Source organism: Pongo abelii, chromosome 1 (assembly GCF_028885655.2).
Source record: "Pongo abelii isolate AG06213 chromosome 1, NHGRI_mPonAbe1-v2.0_pri, whole genome shotgun sequence".
Taxonomy (NCBI): Eukaryota; Metazoa; Chordata; class Mammalia; order Primates; family Hominidae; genus Pongo; species Pongo abelii.
The window spans coordinates 96,305,376-96,324,968 of record NC_071985.2 but is presented as its reverse complement, the minus strand read 5'-3'; the positions used below and the strand labels follow the sequence as shown (position 1 = coordinate 96,324,968).

Below are 19,593 nucleotides of genomic sequence, written 5' to 3'. Positions count from 1 at the left end.
TCTATGGATGATGTTAAATGAGAACTTGTGGTACTTTAAACTTGGACAATTTGTGCATTTGTGTCTTACACAGGCAAGGTAACGGTGTTGATTTAATTAGGCTTTATTTAAGTATGGATGTAGGCCAGGTGCGGCAGCTCATGCCTGTAATCCCAGCACTTTGAGAAGCTGAGGCGGACGTATCACTTGAGGTCAGGAGTTCGAGACCAGCCTGGCCAACATGATGAAACCCCGTGTCTACTAAAAACACAAAAATTAGCCAGGCGTGGTGGCGCGCGCCTGTAGTCCGAGCTACTCTGAGGCAAGAGAATCGCTTGAACCCAGGAGTCGGATGTTGAAGTGAGCTGAGATTGCGCCATTACATTCCAGCCTGGGTGACAACGAGACTCGCATCTCAAAAAAAAAAAAAAGATGTAATCCAGTGATTGTCACCTATAGAAATGAGATGAAGCCCCAAAAGAGGGCCTGCTTATATGAGTTTCTGATTTTTACAGTCCTCATTCATGGTGCTAGTGCAGGACAATAGCATTTCCTTGAGATTCATCAGCATCTCTGGCTTCATATACTGGGTTTCCTCTTGCAGATTTGAAGAACCCAAGTGATTCAACAGTGCACAGCCCCTTTACAAAGCGCCAGGCTTTTACCCCATCTTCAACCATGATGGAGGTGTTCCTTCAGGAGAAGTCACCTGCAGTGGCTACCTCCACAGCTGCACCTCCACCTCCGTCTTCTCCTCTGCCAAGCAAATCCACGTCGGCTCCACAGATGTCACCTGGATCTTCAGACAACCAGTCCTCTAGCCCTCAGCCGGCTCAGCAGAAACTGAAACAGCAGAAGAAAAAAGCCTCCTTGACTTCTAAGGTACTTAAACTTTTAGGTAGATACCATCTTATGGCAAGGGGTGTGGGGCTTGAGAATTGAGATTAAAAGGGTAAGTTTGGAAATTTAAAGGGAAGGGTTTTTTTTAGTCTTTAGTAAGGTTGTATTAAAGCCATTACTTTCTCTTCTCCTTCAACTTTATAGATTCCTGCTCTGGCTGTGGAGATGCCTGGTTCAGCAGATATCTCAGGGCTAAACCTGCAGTTTGGGGCATTGCAGTTTGGGTCAGAGCCTGTCCTTTCTGATTATGAGTCCACCCCCACCACGAGCGCCTCTTCAAGCCAGGCTCCAAGTAGCCTGTATACCAGCACGGCCAGGTAGAGGAAACATTAGCCATAAGACCTCTCTTAACCTTTTACTACTTTTTTAATCTGCGGGAAATTTCTAGAACTCTGGAGAAGCCAAGCCCCTCTGCATGGCTGAGGGGGAAAGTAGTCAATCATAGCATTTTTAGTGCTTTAGAATATTGTTATTAGGGTTATCTGTAACTAAACAGGTAGAAATATGCCCCTTAGGGGCTGGGTGTGATGGCTGACACTTATAATCCCAGCACTTTGGGTGGCCAAGGCAGGAGGATTGCTTGAGGCCAGGAGTTCAAGACCAGCCTGGGCAACATAATGAGTCCCTGTCTCTACAAAATTTTTTTTTTTAACACAGAGTTTCACTCTGTTGCCTAGGCTGGAATGCAGTGGTGCGATCTCGGCTCACTGCAACCTCTGCCGCCCGGGTTCAAGCGATTCTCCTGCCTCAGCCTCCCGAATAGCTGGGATTACAGGTGCCCGCCACCATAACCAGCAAATTTTTGTATTTTTTAGTAGAGATGGTGTTTTACCGTGTTGGCCAGGCTGGTCTAGAACTCATGACCTCAAGCGATCCACCCACCTCGGCCCCCCAAAGTGCTGGGATTACAGGGGTGAGCAACCATGTCCGGCCCAATTTTTTTTTTTTTTGAGATGGAGTTTCGCTCTGTTGCCAGGCTGGAGTGCAGTGGCATGATCTCGGCTCACTGTAACCTCTGCTTCCCAGGTTCAAGCAATTCTCCTGCCTCAGCTTCCTGAATAGCTGAGATTACTGTCATGTGCCACCACATCTGGCTAATTTTTGTATTTTTAGTAGAGACAGGGTTTCACCATGTTGGCCAGACTGGTCTTGAACTCCTGACCTTGGGTGATCTGCCCTCTTCGGCCTCCCAAAGCGCTGAGATTACGGTCATGAGCCACCGCGCCTGGCTCAGAGTTTTGCTCTTGTTGCCCAGGCTGAAGTGCAATGGCGCAATCTCCGCTCACTGCAACCCCTGCCTCCCAGGTTTAAGCAATTCTCCTGCCTCAGCCTCCCTAGTAGCTGGAATTACAGGCATGCACCACCATGCCCAGCTAATTTTGTATTTTTAGTAGAGATGGGGTTTCACCATGTTGTTCAGGCCAGTCTTGAACTCCTGAACAGAGGTGATCTGCCCACCTTGGCCTCCAAAAGTGCTGGGATTACAGGTGTGAGCCACCACACCCAGCCCAAATCTTATATGGTTCTTAAGGGAGCCTAGAATTCAGAATTCTCTAAAATGAGTGTGAACAAAAGATGGCTTTTCCTGTGTTTAGGGTCCATGTTATAATGTATAGAAGGGGTCAAGAGTAATGTATCCTGTATACTGACATTTAGCCACTTTTTTTTATTTTGAGACAGAGTCTTGCTCTTGTCACCTAGGCTGGAGTGCAATGGCACGATCTCAGCTCACTGCAACCTCTGCCTCCCAGGTTCAAGTGATTCTCCTGCCTCAGCCTCCTGAGTAGCTGGGATTACAGGCTCCCACCACCATGCCTGGCTGTTATTTGTACTTTTAGTAGAAACAAGGTTTCGCCATGTTGGCCAGGCTGGTCTCGATCTCCTGACCTTGTGATCTGCCCGCCTTGGCTTCCCAAAGTGCTGGGATTACAGGCATGAGCCACAGCTTCCGGGGCCACTTTTTCTTATAACGGCAGAATGTAGGGGGGAACCAAGGGACTTTTCTCTTCCTTGAAGACTTGAAGATGTTTTTAAGATTTTTTTTTTTTTTTTTTTTTTTTGAGATGGAGTCTTGCTCTGTCACGCAGGCTGGAGTGCAGCGGCTTGATCTCGGCTCACTGCAAGCTGCGCCTCCCGGGTTCATGCCAGTCTCCTGCCTCAGACTCCCAAGTAGCTGGGACTACAGGCACCCGCCACCATACCCGGCTAATTTTTTTGTATTTTTAGTAGAGACGGGGTTTCACCATGTTAGCCAGGATGGTCTCGATTTCCTGACCTCATGATCCGCCCGCCTCGGCCTTCCAAAGTACTGGGATTACAGGCGTGAGCCACTGCGCCCGGCCTAGGTTTTTAAGATTAATTCTTAATTCAGATCTCTGGTGCTATAGAAAGTGGGGATTCCTAGTGTTATCAGGAGGAAATTTTGATAGATTCTTCTATTTGTTTCTGAAAAATTTCTTCTTGATTCAAATCAAGTTATTCCACTAGTAGATCTCCACGATTTCCTTAGTATGAGTAGATATGCTCTATTTTGTTTCTCTGAGATTTTTCTCTTCATTACTCACAGTGAATCATCCTCTACAATTTCATCTAACCAGAGTCAGGAGTCTGGTTATCAGAGCGGCCCAATTCAGTCGACAACCTATACCTCCCAAAATAATGCTCAGGGCCCTCTTTATGAACAGAGATCCACACAGACTCGGCGGTACCCCAGCTCCATCTCTTCATCACCCCAAAAGGACCTGACTCAGGCAAAGGTAGTGGCTTCATGAACCCTTGGGAATTGGTTAGGAGAATAATGGGCAAAAATTCCTTAAATATTAGTGTTTTACTTTTCAGCAAATGGTGCTAAGAAACTTTGGAAGTAGTGATTGAGAATTTGAAAAAGGCACACATCTGTGGCTAGTGGATTAAAAGTTCTTATCAGCAAACCTGGAGACTGAAGAGCCAGGAAACCATTCTCTTTGTACTAAAAATTCATTGTCTCTAGTAGAATCAGTCTCAAGTGCCTGTCCTGTCTTCTGAGAAGATGTGATTGCCAGATTTCTGGGTGCATGTCAGTAGACCTCACCTTTCTAAGTCCTGGCATGGTGAGGGAGACAGCATGTGCCAGAGGTGATGCGGAGTGACTGTCAGATGCAGCCAGCAGAATAGGTGGTTGTGGCTGAACTGTTGTACTTATCCTTCCCCAAAAATCACTGGATGTGGACTTTGGGCCTTTCCTCTATCTGTTTTAGGTTTGGGGTGTCTTCAACAATTTGTGGGGTTTCCTTCTTTTGCGTTTGGTCACGCAGTGTTGGTTTATCTCAGTTTTGTTGTTTAATTTTTGTTTCTATTTTGGTTTTTTGGATAGTCTGTATTGTATTAATATTAATCCTTTTGGTTAATTTACAGAGTTTCTCCTAAAGATTTGTTGACCAAAATAAAGCTGAATCAGTGCTAACTTTCCTCATTCACATGAGTTTGTCTGTTTCTTGCTCTTCTGTTTTTTTTTTTTTTGTTTTTTTTTTTTTTACCAGAACGGCTTCAGTTCTGTGCAGGCCACGCAGTTACAGACCACACAATCTGTTGAAGGTGAGTGTTCTTCAGGCTTTTCCCCTCCTAAGTTTCCGGTTTTCTATCTTAAAATGGTGATAATCCATTAGTTCCCTTCACTGGACAAATGAGACCCATGCTATGTGATTCTCAGCATTAAAGAAAAAAGATTCTACCTAATATAGTCCATTGTTAAATAACTCATCCTTTTGTCTTTGGAGCTGCCTTGGACTGTAGTCACCTCTCTATAGACATTCCCTTTTTTCTGATGAGAGGAATTCCTTTCTTCTAAATTTCTAGGTGCTACAGGCTCTGCAGTGAAATCTGATTCACCTTCCACTTCTAGCATCCCCCCTCTCAATGAAACGGTATCTGCAGCTTCCTTACTGACAACAACCAATCAGCATTCATCCTCCTTGGGTGGCTTGAGCCACAGTGAGGAGATTCCAAATACTACCACCACACAACACAGCAGGTGATTTGGGGTGAGGATGGAGGTTGGGGTTGTTGAATAGCAATAACAGAGCTCTCTGGTTCTTATTATTCCCTTGACCTGGCAGAGACCACATTAGCCCTGCTTTTGTGGTAAGTGGGTGACCTAAGAACTGTTGGGAAGTGAAGACAGAGGAGGCTTGTTTTAATTTTCCCCTTTCAACATCCACTTTTGCTTTAACTGCTCTCTACCCCTGGCTGGCCATTGTGCTTAGCATACGATCTCAGACCTCCTTGGTGTCCCATATTATGTCTTATTTCCTTGTTATGTTCTTGACTGAAGCTCCAGGTCACGTAACTATAGCACTATGGCTGATGGCAGCCTCTTTTTTTCTGACAGCACGTTATCTACGCAGCAGAATACCCTTTCATCATCAACATCTTCTGGTCGCACTTCAACATCCACTCTTTTGGTAAGTGTGATGCTGAGAGGGATGTGTGGTTTTCTTACACTTAGAACTGTCCAATCCTAAGATTGTCCCAAGAGAGAATTATTGAAAATTTCTTCATGAGGTGGCAAAATAATTGATTTGAGGTTGCAGGAAAAGGAGTAAAGGGATGTTAGGAAGCCAAGAGAGGCAGAAGAATCCCTAAACATTGAGCTCTGGGTCATTCCTAAAAGCCCTGAAAGTGACTTTCTGACTTTTTTCCCCTACTGAATATATAGTTGGGCTTTGTATGCTTTAATAAATTCTGGAAGAACATACCTTTCCAACTGGTAGAGCTGTTCTCTTTCCTTGTTCTTGGGTATGCCCAGGTTCTGAAAAGAATCAGTGCAAGGCTGGACATTTTTGTGAAAGTAGATGCCAGGTGAGAGCTTTTGGTCCAAGAGTCAATTTTATTGTTTTGATTTGTAACAACTATTAATAGAATTAAGCTGAGCCTGTAAAGGGAAGGACCCATTTTGGACAAAGTGTCAGATTTGCCAGAAGCCTGGGGAGATATGAGGGCTAAGGCTCCTTTAGGAGTCGCTATTCAAATACACAGTTTCAGGTTGAAAGTCAGAATTGTGGTCAGGTGCAGTGGCTCACCTCTGTGATTCCAACACTTTGGGAGGCCAAGGCAGGAGGATTGCTTGAGCCCAGGAGTTTGAGACCAACCTGAGCAATGTAGTGACACCTCATCTCCACAAAAATTTTTTGAAGATTGGCCAAGCATGGTGGTACATTCGTAGAGTCCTAGCTACTCCGGAGGCTGAAGTGAGAGGATTGTTTGAGCCCAGGAGGCCAAGGTTGCAGTGAGCCAAGATTGCACCACTGCACCTCAACGTGGGCAACAGGATGGGACCCTGTCTCAAAAAAAATGTAAAATAAGAATTTTTGCTCTTTCCTAGTCCACAAACTGGGCTCAACTAGTAAAGAAAAGTTGGGGAGAGAAAGCTGTGATACATTTTTTACGTTTCAACTCTCTCTGTTCCTTTATCAACCAGTGTTAGTCTCTGGGGAATCTGTCTCCATTTGCTTTACTGTCTTTCTGAATAGGATGATGATGTGCAGTGAGTCTGTTACCATTCTTGCCAGATGAGTCTTGAGGAGTATTTAGCTGGAGATTATTTCTAACTACTTTAGCAGAATGTACTTTGGTACCTTGCCTACTTGGCCTCTTTAATTAGGAAGTTGACATAATAATATATTCAGCAGGAGGGATTGTCTTATTTTTCCTGACCTATGATGCTGATCTCTTTTCTTCTTCTCTCTTCCACTGCTCCCCGTTTTGAAGCACACAAGTGTGGAGAGTGAGGCGAATCTCCATTCTTCCTCCAGCACTTTTTCCACCACATCCAGCACAGTCTCTGCACCTCCCCCAGTGGTCAGTGTCTCCTCCAGTCTCAATAGTGGCAGTAGCCTGGGCCTCAGCCTAGGCAGCAACTCCACTGTCACAGCCTCGACTCGAAGCTCAGTTGCTACGACTTCAGGTAGCCTTGCATAAGCAGATGGCATTCCTCTGGGATGGAAGAGGTAAGTAATTGTGTGATGGGATAAAAATGTAATTTCTCTTTTAGGAAAAGCTCCTCCCAACCTCCCTCCTGGGGTCCCGCCGTTGTTGCCTAATCCGTATATTATGGCTCCAGGGCTGTTACATGCCTACCCGGTAAGTGGGACTAAAGGATCTTCTTCAAAAGGTGAGGATGTTGTGGCTACTCTTTTTATAGCTCTGGCTTCAGATGGACCCCTGTGAATACCAAAACTTGCACATACTCAAGCCCTGCAGTTGGCTCTGTGGAATCCATGTATATGGGTTTTGCATTCTGTAAATGTGACCGTATTTTTGATCTGTGTGTCTGGTTGGAAAAAATTCACATATAAACAGCGTGCAGTTCAAACCTGTGTTAAGGGTCAACTGTAATTAAAATATAAAATAAATGAGGGATTGCCACATGTAATCAAACTGGTTTTTAATCTTTGCAGTTTTGGAAAAAATACTAAACTGAGGCCAACCCATCTATTGTATATCTGCTTTGGTTTATGGTGCACACATGTATGCATGTGTGTGTGTGTACAATGTGTATGTATATGTGTGATGAGACTATCTGCCCTGTTTGAAACACAACTTCTGGGCCTCAGAAGCCAAAGGCCAGAATGTTCATCTGGAATCCTTTTTAGTTTCTTAGATAATTATGACTATTATTTTATTTTTTGAGGCAGATCTTGCTCTTTTACCCAGGCTGGAGTACAGTGGAACGATTATAGCTAGCTCACTGAAGCCTTGAACTCCTGGGCTCAAGCAATCCTCTCACCTCAGACTCCCCAAATAGCTAGGACTACAGGTGTGCATCCCCATGCCTGGCTAAGTTTTAAAAATTTTTTTAAAGACAGGGTCTTCCTATGTTGCCTAGGCTGGTCTCAAAATCCCAGGTTCAGACAGTCCTCCTGCCTCAGCCTCTCAAATAACTGGGGTTATATATAGGCCTGAGCCACTACTCCTGGCCCCAAGAATTATTTTCTCTGATTTGATTAAATCTCTAACTCTGAGTGTGTTTGCTGGTCTGGCCTGGTTGGAGGAAAGTTTCCTGACTCAATCTGGGACTTTGAGAATAAGTGGCTGACATTAGCAGCTTTTTGCCCTAGTGTATCTTCTGTGACCTTCAAGTATTTGGTACCTATTAAGATGAAGGGTATATGAAAACGTTTTAGAAGATACCTGTTCCTGCCCTCATAGACAAAGTCTAGATAAATTTCATACCGATGACACATCCAAATAACACAGTTACACATGTTTAATTTGTGGTCACTACCTTAAAACCCTGAAATTGGAGGAAAGTAAAATATTCTTTCTGGAGGAGATTATTTTTAAGCCAGATTTTGAAGAGTATAAGAGACAGTAGAATAGAGAGTAAAACTGGTTGTTCGTGTATATTTTGTGTCTGCTCTATTGGTATCAAGAAGCCAGCCTACTAGAATCAGTAGTATTTAGCTCAAGGAAAGCTTCAAGACCTTTCATGAATCATTTAATCTCTTTGTACTTTACTGCTTTTTCCTTAAATAAAATTGAAGGAAATAATCCGTGTCCTGTTCTAACCCAAAATGAGGATGAATGTTCTGTTGAATTAGCTTGTCTCTTGGCTCCTTGTTTTGCTAACATCATGACCAGTTCCTTTTATTGCTATATGTCTGTATCTTTCAGCCACAAGTATATGGTTACGATGACTTGCAGATGCTTCAGACAAGATTTCCATTGGTGAGTATGTGGGATAGAGCTTTGGAAAAGAAAGTAGTCTTAAAATTAGTGTTGGGAGAATTATCTCAGTCACAGACATAGTTCTTTCCCATCCCAGCCCTCCATACACTCTGATTTAAGGCATATTAGAATATAGTGATTTAGGGGAGGGTTTCCAACAGAAGATAACTTTTTTTTTTGAGACAAAGTCTCACTCTGTCGCTCAAGCTGGAGTGCAGTGGCGTGATCTTGGCTCATTGCAACCTCTGCCACCTGGGTTAAAGCAATTGTCTGCCTCAGCCTCCCGAGTAGCTGGGATTAAAGGTGCCCACCACCACCCCCGGCTAATTTTTTTTTTTTTTTTTTTTTTTTTTTTGGTATTTTTAGTAGAGATGGGGTTTCTCCATCTTGGCCAGGCTGGTCTTGAACTCCTGACCTCATGATCCACCCGCCTCTGCCTCCCTAAGTGCTGAGCTTACAGGCGTGAGCCGCCGCACCCAGCCTTTTTTTTTTCTTTTTTTAAATCAGAGTTGTGGCATCTTAGTAAATACATTTTAACCTAATCTATAGCCCAGTAAAGTACTCTGGAGCGCTCAGGGTGCTTTTTGTTTGTCCCAGACACTTTAAATTATCGAATGATCTGTTTTCTCAGTAGAATAAGCTTGGTATAAACTGATAGGGATGACACCTAGAGGGTTGAAAATATTGGTCCTTATGGACTTTGATATATTCTCAAGTGGGCATACCCGTAGACCTTGCCTGACTGTGCTTATGGCCAGGCAGAGGGGACAGTGTATGCAAGAGTAATGTGGAGTTTGTGCTAACTCTAGCCAGCTTAATTAGTGACTGGATAAATTACACAACTCTCACATTCTTCTGTTTTTTCCTCTGTGGAAATAATACTTATGCTGGGGAATGAGTGACATTGAATCTCTGCTCTTTTTTTTCCCTCTTTTCTAGGATTACTACAGCATCCCATTTCCCACACCCACTACTCCGCTGACTGGGAGGGATGGTAGCCTGGCCAGCAACCCTTATTCTGGTAGGATTGGGATGGGACTAAATAAATAAAAAGGGAGATAGTGTTGGGATTAATGGCAGAAACCTGATTGGTAGCAAGAAGGGATGTAATAAATCAGGATTGGTAGATTCAAAATCCTGCTAAAGTTGGGCATGTCATGGCTTTTCCTATTCATCCCACTTTCTGTTGTCTCCCTGTGATTTCTAGATGATATCTTAGCCAGGCATGGTAACACACCTGTAGTCTCAGCTACTTGGGAGGCCAAGGTGGGAGAATTGCTTGAGCCCAGGAGTTCAAGACCAGCCTGGGCAACATAGCAAGACCCCATCTCCAAAAAAGTGATATCTTGACTTAGTTTCAAGCCATTTGCTAGCTTTTTCCAGGAAATACAGTGGTCGATGTGGTCTTCTCTGCTCATCTCTGCCCCTTTATGCTACTACTCACAGTGGCAATCTCACTGCCTTGCTAGGCCTGGGGCCGCCTTCTTTTACCTGACCTATCATTGTCCTCATTGACTTATACCATTTTCCCTGATCGATCATTGTCCTTCAAGTCCAGCATGGGGTATTCCCCATGGAGGAGAAGAGGGGAGGGAAGAAGGGGGAAGATGACAGAGAACACGAGTGGGCAGAGAAATTGTGCAGGTGCCTTATTCCAAGAGCCTGTCCCTGCCATAGCATTGCACAGTTATTCAACATTAGTCCTTGACTTGCAGCAACTGTGCTAAGTGTATGCTGAGCAACAATAATTGGAGCCACTAAGAAATGTAATTCAAGGAATTGAACTTTAATAGTCTTTGAACAGGATCTCCTGGAATCATGTGAAACCAGAAGAGGTAATTCTGTATTGGTATTGGGGTGAAAGAGGCAGGTACATTTAGCTTCTCCTGTCACAGGTGACCTCACAAAGTTCGGCCGTGGGGATGCCTCCTCCCCAGCCCCGGCCACAACCTTGGCCCAACCCCAACAGAACCAGACGCAGACTCACCATACCACGCAGCAGACATTCCTGAACCCGGCGCTGCCTCCTGGCTACAGTTACACCAGCCTGCCATACTATACAGGGGTCCCGGGCCTCCCCAGCACCTTCCAGTATGGGCCTGCTGTGTTCCCTGTGAGTACCTGGCTTTGGTCACTCCTTGTGGTGAAGGATCCTAGCCCTGGACGCTATCCTAGCTGCTTTTAAGGGTCAATGACTTTAATAATGGATGAGGAGGAACAGTTTCCACCTCTGGCCTGTTTTTGGCCTGGTGCAGGATGGTGGGGGAATGGGGCTGGAATTGGTGGAATTAGGATAGGGATTGCCTAGTCTTAGAATCTTGCCAAAGGGAGAATATACCATACAGCTTTGCTTCACTCAGATTCATTCATTCCCTGCTGCCATTGTCCCTTTTTCTTCCTCCAAACTACCATTTCTTGACTTCATTAGTAGATTCTAGAACAGTTAGTAAGGAGCTAATTTCACTAAGCAAACTGTAGTCAACTTGCATCAGGATAGGTAGCCATCTGAATGGCCAGTACCTGGGGCAGGACAAGTGGGACAGATGGTATTCTGCTGCCAAGTCACTGCAAATCTGGCCTTTTTGCTCTTTAGGTGGCTCCTACCTCTTCCAAGCAGCATGGTGTGAATGTCAGTGTGAATGCATCGGCCACCCCTTTCCAACAGCCGAGTGGATATGGGTCTCATGGATACAACACTGGTAAGCTGACCTTGTCCCTGGCTTGGTGGTATCTGTGGGGTGTTATTGGATAAATTTCAGGGAGGAAGACTTGGTGCCTGAGAAAATGGGGTTGGTGAGGGTGTGCCGCTGCCCCAGGTATGATTGTTAATGCTTGGCTGACTTGGGTATCTGTGGGAGCAGCACCAACAGAGGAGCTTGATACTAGGACATGTGTCCACTATTTGTGACGGGAATGCCCAAGAGTATGTGTTGGTTTTTAGAATATGTTGGTTGGCCAAAAGTGTGGGTGGAAGTAGGGCAAGGAGCCCCAAGATTTTGCTGAAATGTCAGTGGAGGCAAGTGTTAATAGTATGTATGGCACTGCTAGTACAAAAGGGGGTATATTCACTGAGTAGAAGGATTAAATGGGTTCATAGCTAGCAGCCTACGATAGGTTTGGCTTAAATCACTTTGTAGAACTACTTTTCTTATGTGTCCTTTTTTATTCCCTAGCTAGAAGACCTAAACTGTGGAGAAAAAGGAGTAGGTGTGACCATACTCAATAGAGTGGGAATTGGACTGGGAGAGTTGGGCCTTTAGGTTCCTTCATTTGTATGGCTGGTCTCTTTGCAAGTCTGTTTGCATATGTGATGGCAGGGCGGGAATTGTAGGAATCCTCTGGATGGGTACTTATCTAAAAGATACTCAACCTCTCCCTTGCTTCCATACCTGACATCTGTGCTCTACTTTTGGAGGACAGAGAGCGAGAAGGAATCTTTGAATAATATAATTGTACTTTTTCAGCGAGTTGTAGATGAATAGGGGAGGAGCAAGTTTCTGTGATTGCTTAGGGTTGGGGATGGGGGTTGTCCTTCAAAGCTGTCAGCTCAGTTACAGTTTCATAGTGATTTGGATAGAGCAGCATGTGTTCTTCACCCTTATGTGGGCTCTGGGTGGGTCAATTGCCCACAGTTTTCAATAATTGGGAAGAGCACAGAAGGCAGTAAAGGCTAGGAACTGATAGCCAGGTGGAGCTTTGAACTGTGCTGTATGAGTTAGAGCGGGTCATGAGTTAAATTAAACAAATCCTGAGAAGCCCCATTGAGATTTAATACAGAGACTCCTTGTGGCCACCCCTATCATCGAACAAGGTTCACCCTAAATCTTGGTGGGGAGGATTATAAGCTTTTTGACTTGGAGTGGTGGCCCCATTCTGAGGACATTAGGTTGAAGTATTAGTTGGACTAGGTTCACGAATTTTAAGAGGTAGGTGATGGATAATATAAGAGAATTGGCATACCTGATTCTAGAAATCCCAGCTTCTTGCCTCCCTTCAGAATTCAGAAACGTATATCAGCCCTTGAGAACCCCCAGTTCCCAACCCCACAAAGGGCTTTTGTCATTCCATTCATTTATTTTTATGTATTTGATTCCTTTTAGGAAGAAAATATCCACCCCCTTACAAGCATTTCTGGACGGCTGAGAGCTAATTTGGCCCAAGGCTGGGGGCTATGTTTTGTGTGTGTGTATAAATTTGCACTGAAGTCTTGTTTCAGAAACCAGACCACTGAGGAGAGCCTGCTGAGCTGAGGCCATGGCCTGCGTGGCTTGGGGAAATGAGTTGGTGGATACCTTCTGGGCTTTTGAACTTGCCCCTCCCCCATTTCCCTCTCCCCCATGTGTCTGACCCTGTCTTACCCATTTCAAGTTCAAGCGGTGCAGCACCTTCGAAGCATCAATGCACACACCTGCTGTTGCTTTTGATTTCTGGAAGGCATGTAGTTTCAACTTGTAACAAAAATATTTGTAGTCTTCAATAAACTGTGGTATTTCTTTAGCTAACTCTGGCGTTCTTTCCGTGCATGTCTTTCTGGACACTAGGAACCAATGCTGTGCTGTGGATGAAGGGTGGAGGGTGGCCTTTTTAATCAAACCCCAGCATAGCCAAAGAACTATTAATTTTTCAGTATGGTGGTTTTATGAAGGTGGGGGGAGGGGAAACAGCCTCAGTTTCCTGCCTGTTGTTTAGTTGGTAAAGGAAACTATTTGTAGAAATACCTGATTCTCCATGCTTATGTTGCTTCATTTTTCCATTTGGATCTTTCCTTTGCCTCTTACATAAGCAGTGGGGGAAAGGACAAAAAAGTTTGGAGTGTCATGTTATGGTGAAAGGCAAAAGAGAGAGTGTTCAGAGCTTGTTAGAGAAGTATCTTTCAAGGCTCAATTCCCACATCTATCTGGTTCCTCAAGGCCAAGTGGCTAAGATCTGATAAAGTCATTAGTGATAAGCTAGTTGATGACTCAGGCTCTGTGGAGACTGTGCTATCCTGGAACATTGTTCTTAGTCCCTTGATGGCTTTTCAGAGATCGTGGATTATCAGTTTTGCATTTGTGGGTATAAGCTAAGGATGTGTGGGAGCGGTTTGGTCAGACATCTCCTTGACTATGGAAATTCTAATTCCCTCCTAGTCCAGCTAGCATACAACATTAGCCCTTTGTTTATAAAGTTAACGTGGACAGTGAGATCACCACCCGGGGTTAACTAGAAACCAAAGTATTCAGCTTTCCTTGTATTTGTTCCCAGCCCTTTGGAGTAATTTTGCTCTGTGGAGTGTGACCACCTTTCCCAGGGGCTGCCATGGTGGGAGAGATAGATTCATGTGTCTCTGCGCTGCTGCCCACGTGATACTGGTATTGTCACTGTTTGGGGATAAATAGGGGGTGTTGATGTTGGAAGGAAAGCAAGAGAACTCTGTAGTCTGAAGATCTTCCTGATAACTGGTGAGGGGTAGTGAAATCAGTACCCATTATTTTCTAGGTCTCTAATACTGTAATTGAGATTATTATGGCTACTACAGAGTATTATGGTTCCTGCATTCCCGGTCCCTTCAACCTCATATCCAAGATAAGGCCTCTGGACTAGAAGCTGTTTTTAGCCTAAACTCTGGAAAGAATGAGATCAGGTAGGGGCACACTGGAGCTGAATTCCTCCCTACCACTCGGCTTGAGAATCCAGTTAGTCATTTCTTCCATCCAATATAGGCAGCCTAGCCTCACTGCAGAAGGTGACCAAGCATGCTATTTTTTATTTTTTTATTTTTTTTGCCTTTGCAGTAAAGATAAATTGTCTCTTTTGGTTTGACTTAAAAATGTTCTACTTATATCCTGTTTATTCTACCTTTACTCTCAACCCTTCCACACGAACTTACTAGCTTAAGCCTTTTCCATAACTGAACTTCCTGTTCTTAAAAGTTATGCCTGTTACCCAGTGATTTGCCAGATGGGCACCTCGAGTTTGAGAAGGGAATGGAAAAAATACCCCATTAGCCCCTTAAGATACTCCTGTATCGTTCCCTTCTTTTACTTCAGTGTCTTTAGACAGTTGATGCTTTGGAGATGAGGAAGTATTTTCTCTTGCTTGGTTTTCTGTAGTTCCGTTATTTTTCCTAGTTAGTGTTTGCCCCTTCCAGGAACTATCTGGACTTAAGATGTTGGGAAGGTTTTCCAGATTAAGATACCACTTCAAAAGTGACTGTTCAAGGTGGGCTTAACTTTGGAAGGCTGCCTTTGTCTGAGGCATTGGGAGGATTTGGGTTCTAGAGTTTGAATTGTGGGTGAATGGAGGATTCCTTATTTGTGATTTGGCCACTCTAGTACAGTGCTTCTAAAACACTTTTCCATCAGTGTTCCTGACAGCAGAGGAGAAGGAGATGTGTACCTCTGATGGGAAGGATCCAAGGGCATAGACAGAAAGGCAAAGTTTTTCTGAAGCTTCATTTTATTTTTATAAAAACTAATATATCTTTTTAAAATCATGCTTTATATTCCTAGTTAAATTACTTACTTTTCTTCAAATCTTTGTTTAAAAATGGAAAGTATAAAAGATGTTAGGTTATTTATTTCATGGCTTTTCCTATCTTCTTGACACAATGCCTTATACCCCAGGTGATGGAATATGGTATGAGTATTTATTTGTTTGAGGAGTACAAATTAAAATGACAAGTTGTACTACTCTGGTTTCTTTAAAGTTGTAGTGGTTAGTAGGGAGTTTTTTTCAACAGGAAATACGAGAGTTGGGGTATGAGAGCTTTTATCTTACGGAGAAGCTGAAGTTGTATACTGAAAATGACATGTGGTTTTTGTGTTCCACCTAGGCTATAGGAGATGGCCTACTCCTGTCTACCTATCCCTCCCCACCCCACTACACTTAGGCTTAAATTGTGTACATGGAAATTGATCTTGATGCCAGGACTTTACATCTTAAGTTTAAAGATTTAGCCTAGATGCTCCAAGACTAAAGAAGCTGGACTAATTGAGCTGAGGCTCTGAGAATGAGAGTGCCCTTGGGGATTAAAGTGGACTGCTCCTCTAGCACTTACGCAGTGGAGGCATGGATTTTGAGCCCAGAAATGTCACTTCAGGAAGAGAGAGGGCCAGACTGCCCCAGTCTCCAGAAATAAAACTGAGTGGCGTTTGGGTGGATTGATTTGAAATGGACATTAAAATTAAAAGTTTATTATATTCCTGCTAGACTTTGGCACAGAAGTGTTTTGAAAACAGTATATGCTAGTGAGGTTTGGTCATATCCCCTTGCCCACCAAAAAACAACTTACCTCACTCTCTCTCACGTATACTCAACACACACCTGGGAAGGGCCAAAGAACCCTTAGGGAGCTTTTGTTTCATGAACTCTTACCTCTCAGGACTAACTTGAAGCTGGAAAACCGACCAAAATTCCCTTGCATTGGTACGGCTAGAAAGGCTACAGATATCACCTCGTCTCAGGAATAAGGGCCAGGTAGCTAGCTGAGCTAATCCTCCTGTCTGTTTCCTCCTCCCCCAGGTGTTTCAGTCACCTCCAGTAACACGGGCGTGCCAGATATCTCGGGTTCTGTGTACTCCAAAACCCAGGTAGGTGCCTGGCTCTGGACAGAAGTGGAAAAGAGATAGACATAGAGGAGGTGGAGTTGCAATAGTAGAAATACAGTGGACAAGAAGAACCCTAGGAGAGGTGGCAGGAAACCCATCCTACTTTTTCTAAATGAAAGGTCTTCTGTAGACTTCACTTCCTCTAAGAAGTTAAAATTTAGCCCTTTGAGAAAAAAAGAGAAACGTAATAGGAAGGTAAAGCGTGGCAAATTGTTTAATGTGTCATGTGATTTACTGTGCAACTCTCCTGGCCCCCTTTCCTACCTACTCCCAACCTTTTTCATAACTTTTCAAGAGAATAAGTATGAGAGTGACAGGAAACTAGTTCATTCCATTCTTTGAGTAAATCTATAACAGTGGGAGTGGGAAAGGAGACTGCCTAGTAACTAATGAAGCATTTGAGTGATCCACAGGTTTGTTATGTTGCTTTTATCCCCCATCACTATAAATACTTAAAGTTTGGTATAAAGCACTGGGGGCCGGGGGGGGCACTTCATGCACAAGACCTTCAACACTTCAAATATCTCAATATGTGTTTATTTCTTTTGAAATATCCAACCAGTTTTTTTTGTTGTTGTTGTTGAGATGGACTCTTGCCTTGTCGCCCAGGCTAGAGTGCGGTGGTGCATCTCGGCTCACTGCACACTCTGCCTCCTGGGTTCAAGTGATTCTCCTGCCTCAGCCTCCTGAGTAGCTGGGATTACAGGTGCCCACCACCGCGCCTGCTAATTTTTGTATTTTTTAGTAGAGACGGGGTTTTGCCATCTTTCTTGGCTAGGCTGGTCTCGAACTCCTGACATCATGATCCGCCCACCTCGGCCTCCTAAAGTGCTGGGATTACAAGTGTGAGCCACTGCATCTGGCGGAGTTATTATTATTATTTTTGTAAGGAATATTGGAAGGGGTGGGGGACACTATTGGTTTGCTTTTTTTTTTGCTTTTTTTGCTTTTTTTTTTTTTTTTTTTTTTTTTTTTGGGGAGACAGTCTCAAGAAGTCACCCAGGCTGGAGTGCAGTGGTGGAATCTCAGCCTTCTGAGTAGCTGGGGCTATAGATGTGTGCACCACCAGGCCTGGCTAATTTTTGTATTTTTGTTTTTTGTTTGTTTTGTGTTTTGTATTTTTATTTTTTGGTAGATACAGGGTTTTGCCATGTTGCCCAGGCTCGTCTCGAACTTCTGGGCTCAAGCAATCCACCCGCCTTAGCCTCCCAAAAGTGCTGGGATTACAGATGTGAGCCACCATGCCCAGCCTGGAGTTCTAAGTTCAGATTTCATGATGTTCAAATATGACATTCAGTTTTACAAAGTGCTTCCACATTTCATCCTCTTATTTGGTCTTTTTTTTTTTTTTTTTTTTTTTGAGACGGAGTTTCATTCTTGTTGCCCAGGCTGGAGTGCAATGGTGCGATCTGGGCTCACCATAACCTCCGCGTCTTGGGTTCAAGCGATTCTCCTGCCTCAGCCTCCCGAGTAGCTGGGATTACAGGCATGTGCCACCATGCCTGGGTAATTTTGTGTTTTTAGTAGAGACGGGGTTTCTTCATGTTTGTCAGGCTGGTCTCAAACTCCTGACCTCAGGTGATCTGCCTGCCTTGGCCTCCTAAAATGCTGGGATTACAGGCGTGGGCCACTGCGCCCAGCCTTTTTTTTTTTTTTTTTTTTTTTCTTGAGATGGAGTCTCCCTCTGTCTCCCGGGCTGGAGTGCAGTGGCACAGTCTTGACTCACTGCAACCTCCACCTCCCAGGTTCAAGTGATTCTCCTGTCTCAGACTCCCAAGTAGCTGGGATTACAGGCGCCTACCACCATGCCCGGCTAATTTTTGTATTTTTAGTAGAGATGGGGTTTCACCATATTGGCCAGGCTGGTATTGAACTCCTGACCTTGTGTGATCCGCCCATCTTGTCCTCCCAAAGTGCTGGGATTACAGATGTGAGCCACCATGCCCAGCCTATTTGGTCTTTACAACAGGTTTGTAGCATCCCTGTTTTATATCTGAGGAAACTGAGGCTAAGAGATTGAGTAGTATGCCCAGGTTCACACAGTTCTTAAATAAGAGCAGAGCTGAGACTGAGACCTGAATATGTGCCTTCTGTGACACCATGCTGCTTTCTGAGGGTCGGGGAGCTTGAGCTCAGGAAAAATCCCAAGATTAGTTTGCTGATCCCTTTTACTCTGTCTCCTCCTGGCCTCCTGGATAGCAGTCCTTTGAGAAACAAGGTTTTCATTCCGGTACTCCTGCTGCTTCCTTCAACTTGCCTTCAGCCCTAGGAAGTGGGGGCCCCATCAATCCGGCCACAGCTGCTGCCTACCCACCTGCCCCCTTTATGCACATTCTGACCCCCCATCAGCAGCCGCATTCTCAGATCCTTCACCATCACCTGCAGCAGGATGGCCAGGTAATAGCCCTTCCCCTTCTCTCCTTTCCCTTCCTCTTCCTTCCTATCCCTTAAAACTGCCTTCCCTTTCCTTTTCTTACCCTTCCTCACCACTACCTTCACCCAATCCCTCCCCAGCGCCAGTCATGGGCACACAGCACATACAGACACAAGCGCACATAACACGAGCGGCCGGCAAAGGAAATCTCAGAGAAGGGGCCAGGTTGAAACCTTTTTTGCCCAATTCCTTTGGTGCCCTTCTCCTCCTGTGCCACAGTTGTCCTTATCCCATCAGACCTGGGTCACACCTTCCCTCTTTCCTCTCCCAGCCTTCCCTCTTCCCTGACATTTTAGCTTTCCCTTCTAATTATGGAGTTCTATTGTCAAAGTTTGTCCCTTTATTTTCCATATATCCTGGTTCTGCCTCAGCTACCATATTTGCAGATGATTCTCTGTTGCCAGCGCCAGCAGGAGGAGCAGGTAATTAAATTGAATGATCATATGCTTGAACCCACTCCTTTTCAGTCCCCATTTCACCTTCACAGCCTCAGGGAACTTGAAAAGACTGCGCGGTCACAAATCGGGATACACAAACACAAACACCTTGCTGAGCTCTCTGGCCTCCCCTTCCTCTCTCCTCCTCCCCTCCCCAACACCCTCTTTATCTTTGTACCCTTCCCCAACTGTGGAAAACATTCGGTTACCAGAATGGAAAAGATTCTTGGGGCAGCATCTGGAGCCTGAGGCCTCAGACTGCCTCTCATACTTGCCTGAAATGGGCTCACAGATGTGATGTGTGGTGGGGGTGGGGATCTGTGGGGCGATGCAAGTGGCCTCTTGAGAGCTCCATTATAGGTGGCTGGAGCTAGAATAAGGGCTTCCTTCCTCAAAGACATCTTTCCAAATTGAGGCATTAATGGGGATCAAGGGAAATGAAATTGCCTTGTGATCACCCATCTCCAAGAGCAGGGGAGATAGGGGGTAGTGCGAGAATGTAGAATTGAAAATGAGTAGAACTGACTCACTACCTTGTCTCTAAAGGTAT

At 44.6% G+C, this 19,593-nt stretch overlaps 1 protein-coding gene and 1 non-coding gene across 51 annotated transcripts in view; both read left to right on the top strand.

Moving 5' to 3' along the window:
• UBAP2L (ubiquitin associated protein 2 like) overlaps positions 1 to 19,593 on the top strand; it is a 51,418-nt gene that overhangs the window by 30,300 nt on the left and 1,525 nt on the right. For 17 of the 50 annotated variants that reach the window (XM_063717442.1, XM_063717418.1, XM_054552804.2 and 14 more), the window contains exons 13-26: positions 584 to 861; positions 1,024 to 1,196; positions 3,446 to 3,635; positions 4,398 to 4,452; positions 4,714 to 4,888; positions 5,246 to 5,318; positions 6,625 to 6,820; positions 6,908 to 6,996; positions 8,530 to 8,583; positions 9,523 to 9,604; positions 10,479 to 10,696; positions 11,177 to 11,282; positions 16,087 to 16,154; positions 18,372 to 18,569. In XM_063717442.1, coding sequence (XP_063573512.1) covers positions 584 to 861; positions 1,024 to 1,196; positions 3,446 to 3,635; positions 4,398 to 4,452; positions 4,714 to 4,888; positions 5,246 to 5,318; positions 6,625 to 6,820; positions 6,908 to 6,996; positions 8,530 to 8,583; positions 9,523 to 9,604; positions 10,479 to 10,696; positions 11,177 to 11,282; positions 16,087 to 16,154; positions 18,372 to 18,569 — 1,955 coding nt within the window. Of the gene's footprint in view, positions 1 to 583; positions 862 to 1,023; positions 1,197 to 3,445; positions 3,636 to 4,397; positions 4,453 to 4,713; positions 4,889 to 5,245; positions 5,319 to 6,624; positions 6,821 to 6,907; positions 6,997 to 8,529; positions 8,584 to 9,522; positions 9,605 to 10,478; positions 10,697 to 11,176; positions 11,283 to 12,683; positions 13,086 to 16,086; positions 16,155 to 18,371; positions 18,570 to 18,977; positions 19,029 to 19,593 lie in introns of those variants that run through there. The other 33 variants (XM_063717455.1, XM_063717434.1, XM_024232982.3 and 30 more) reach the window with 4 other exon arrangements.
• On the top strand, positions 9,301 to 9,436 carry LOC112131390 (small nucleolar RNA SNORA58). The gene has a single exon (XR_002913473.1). It is a non-coding gene; the product is annotated as a small nucleolar RNA SNORA58 (small nucleolar RNA).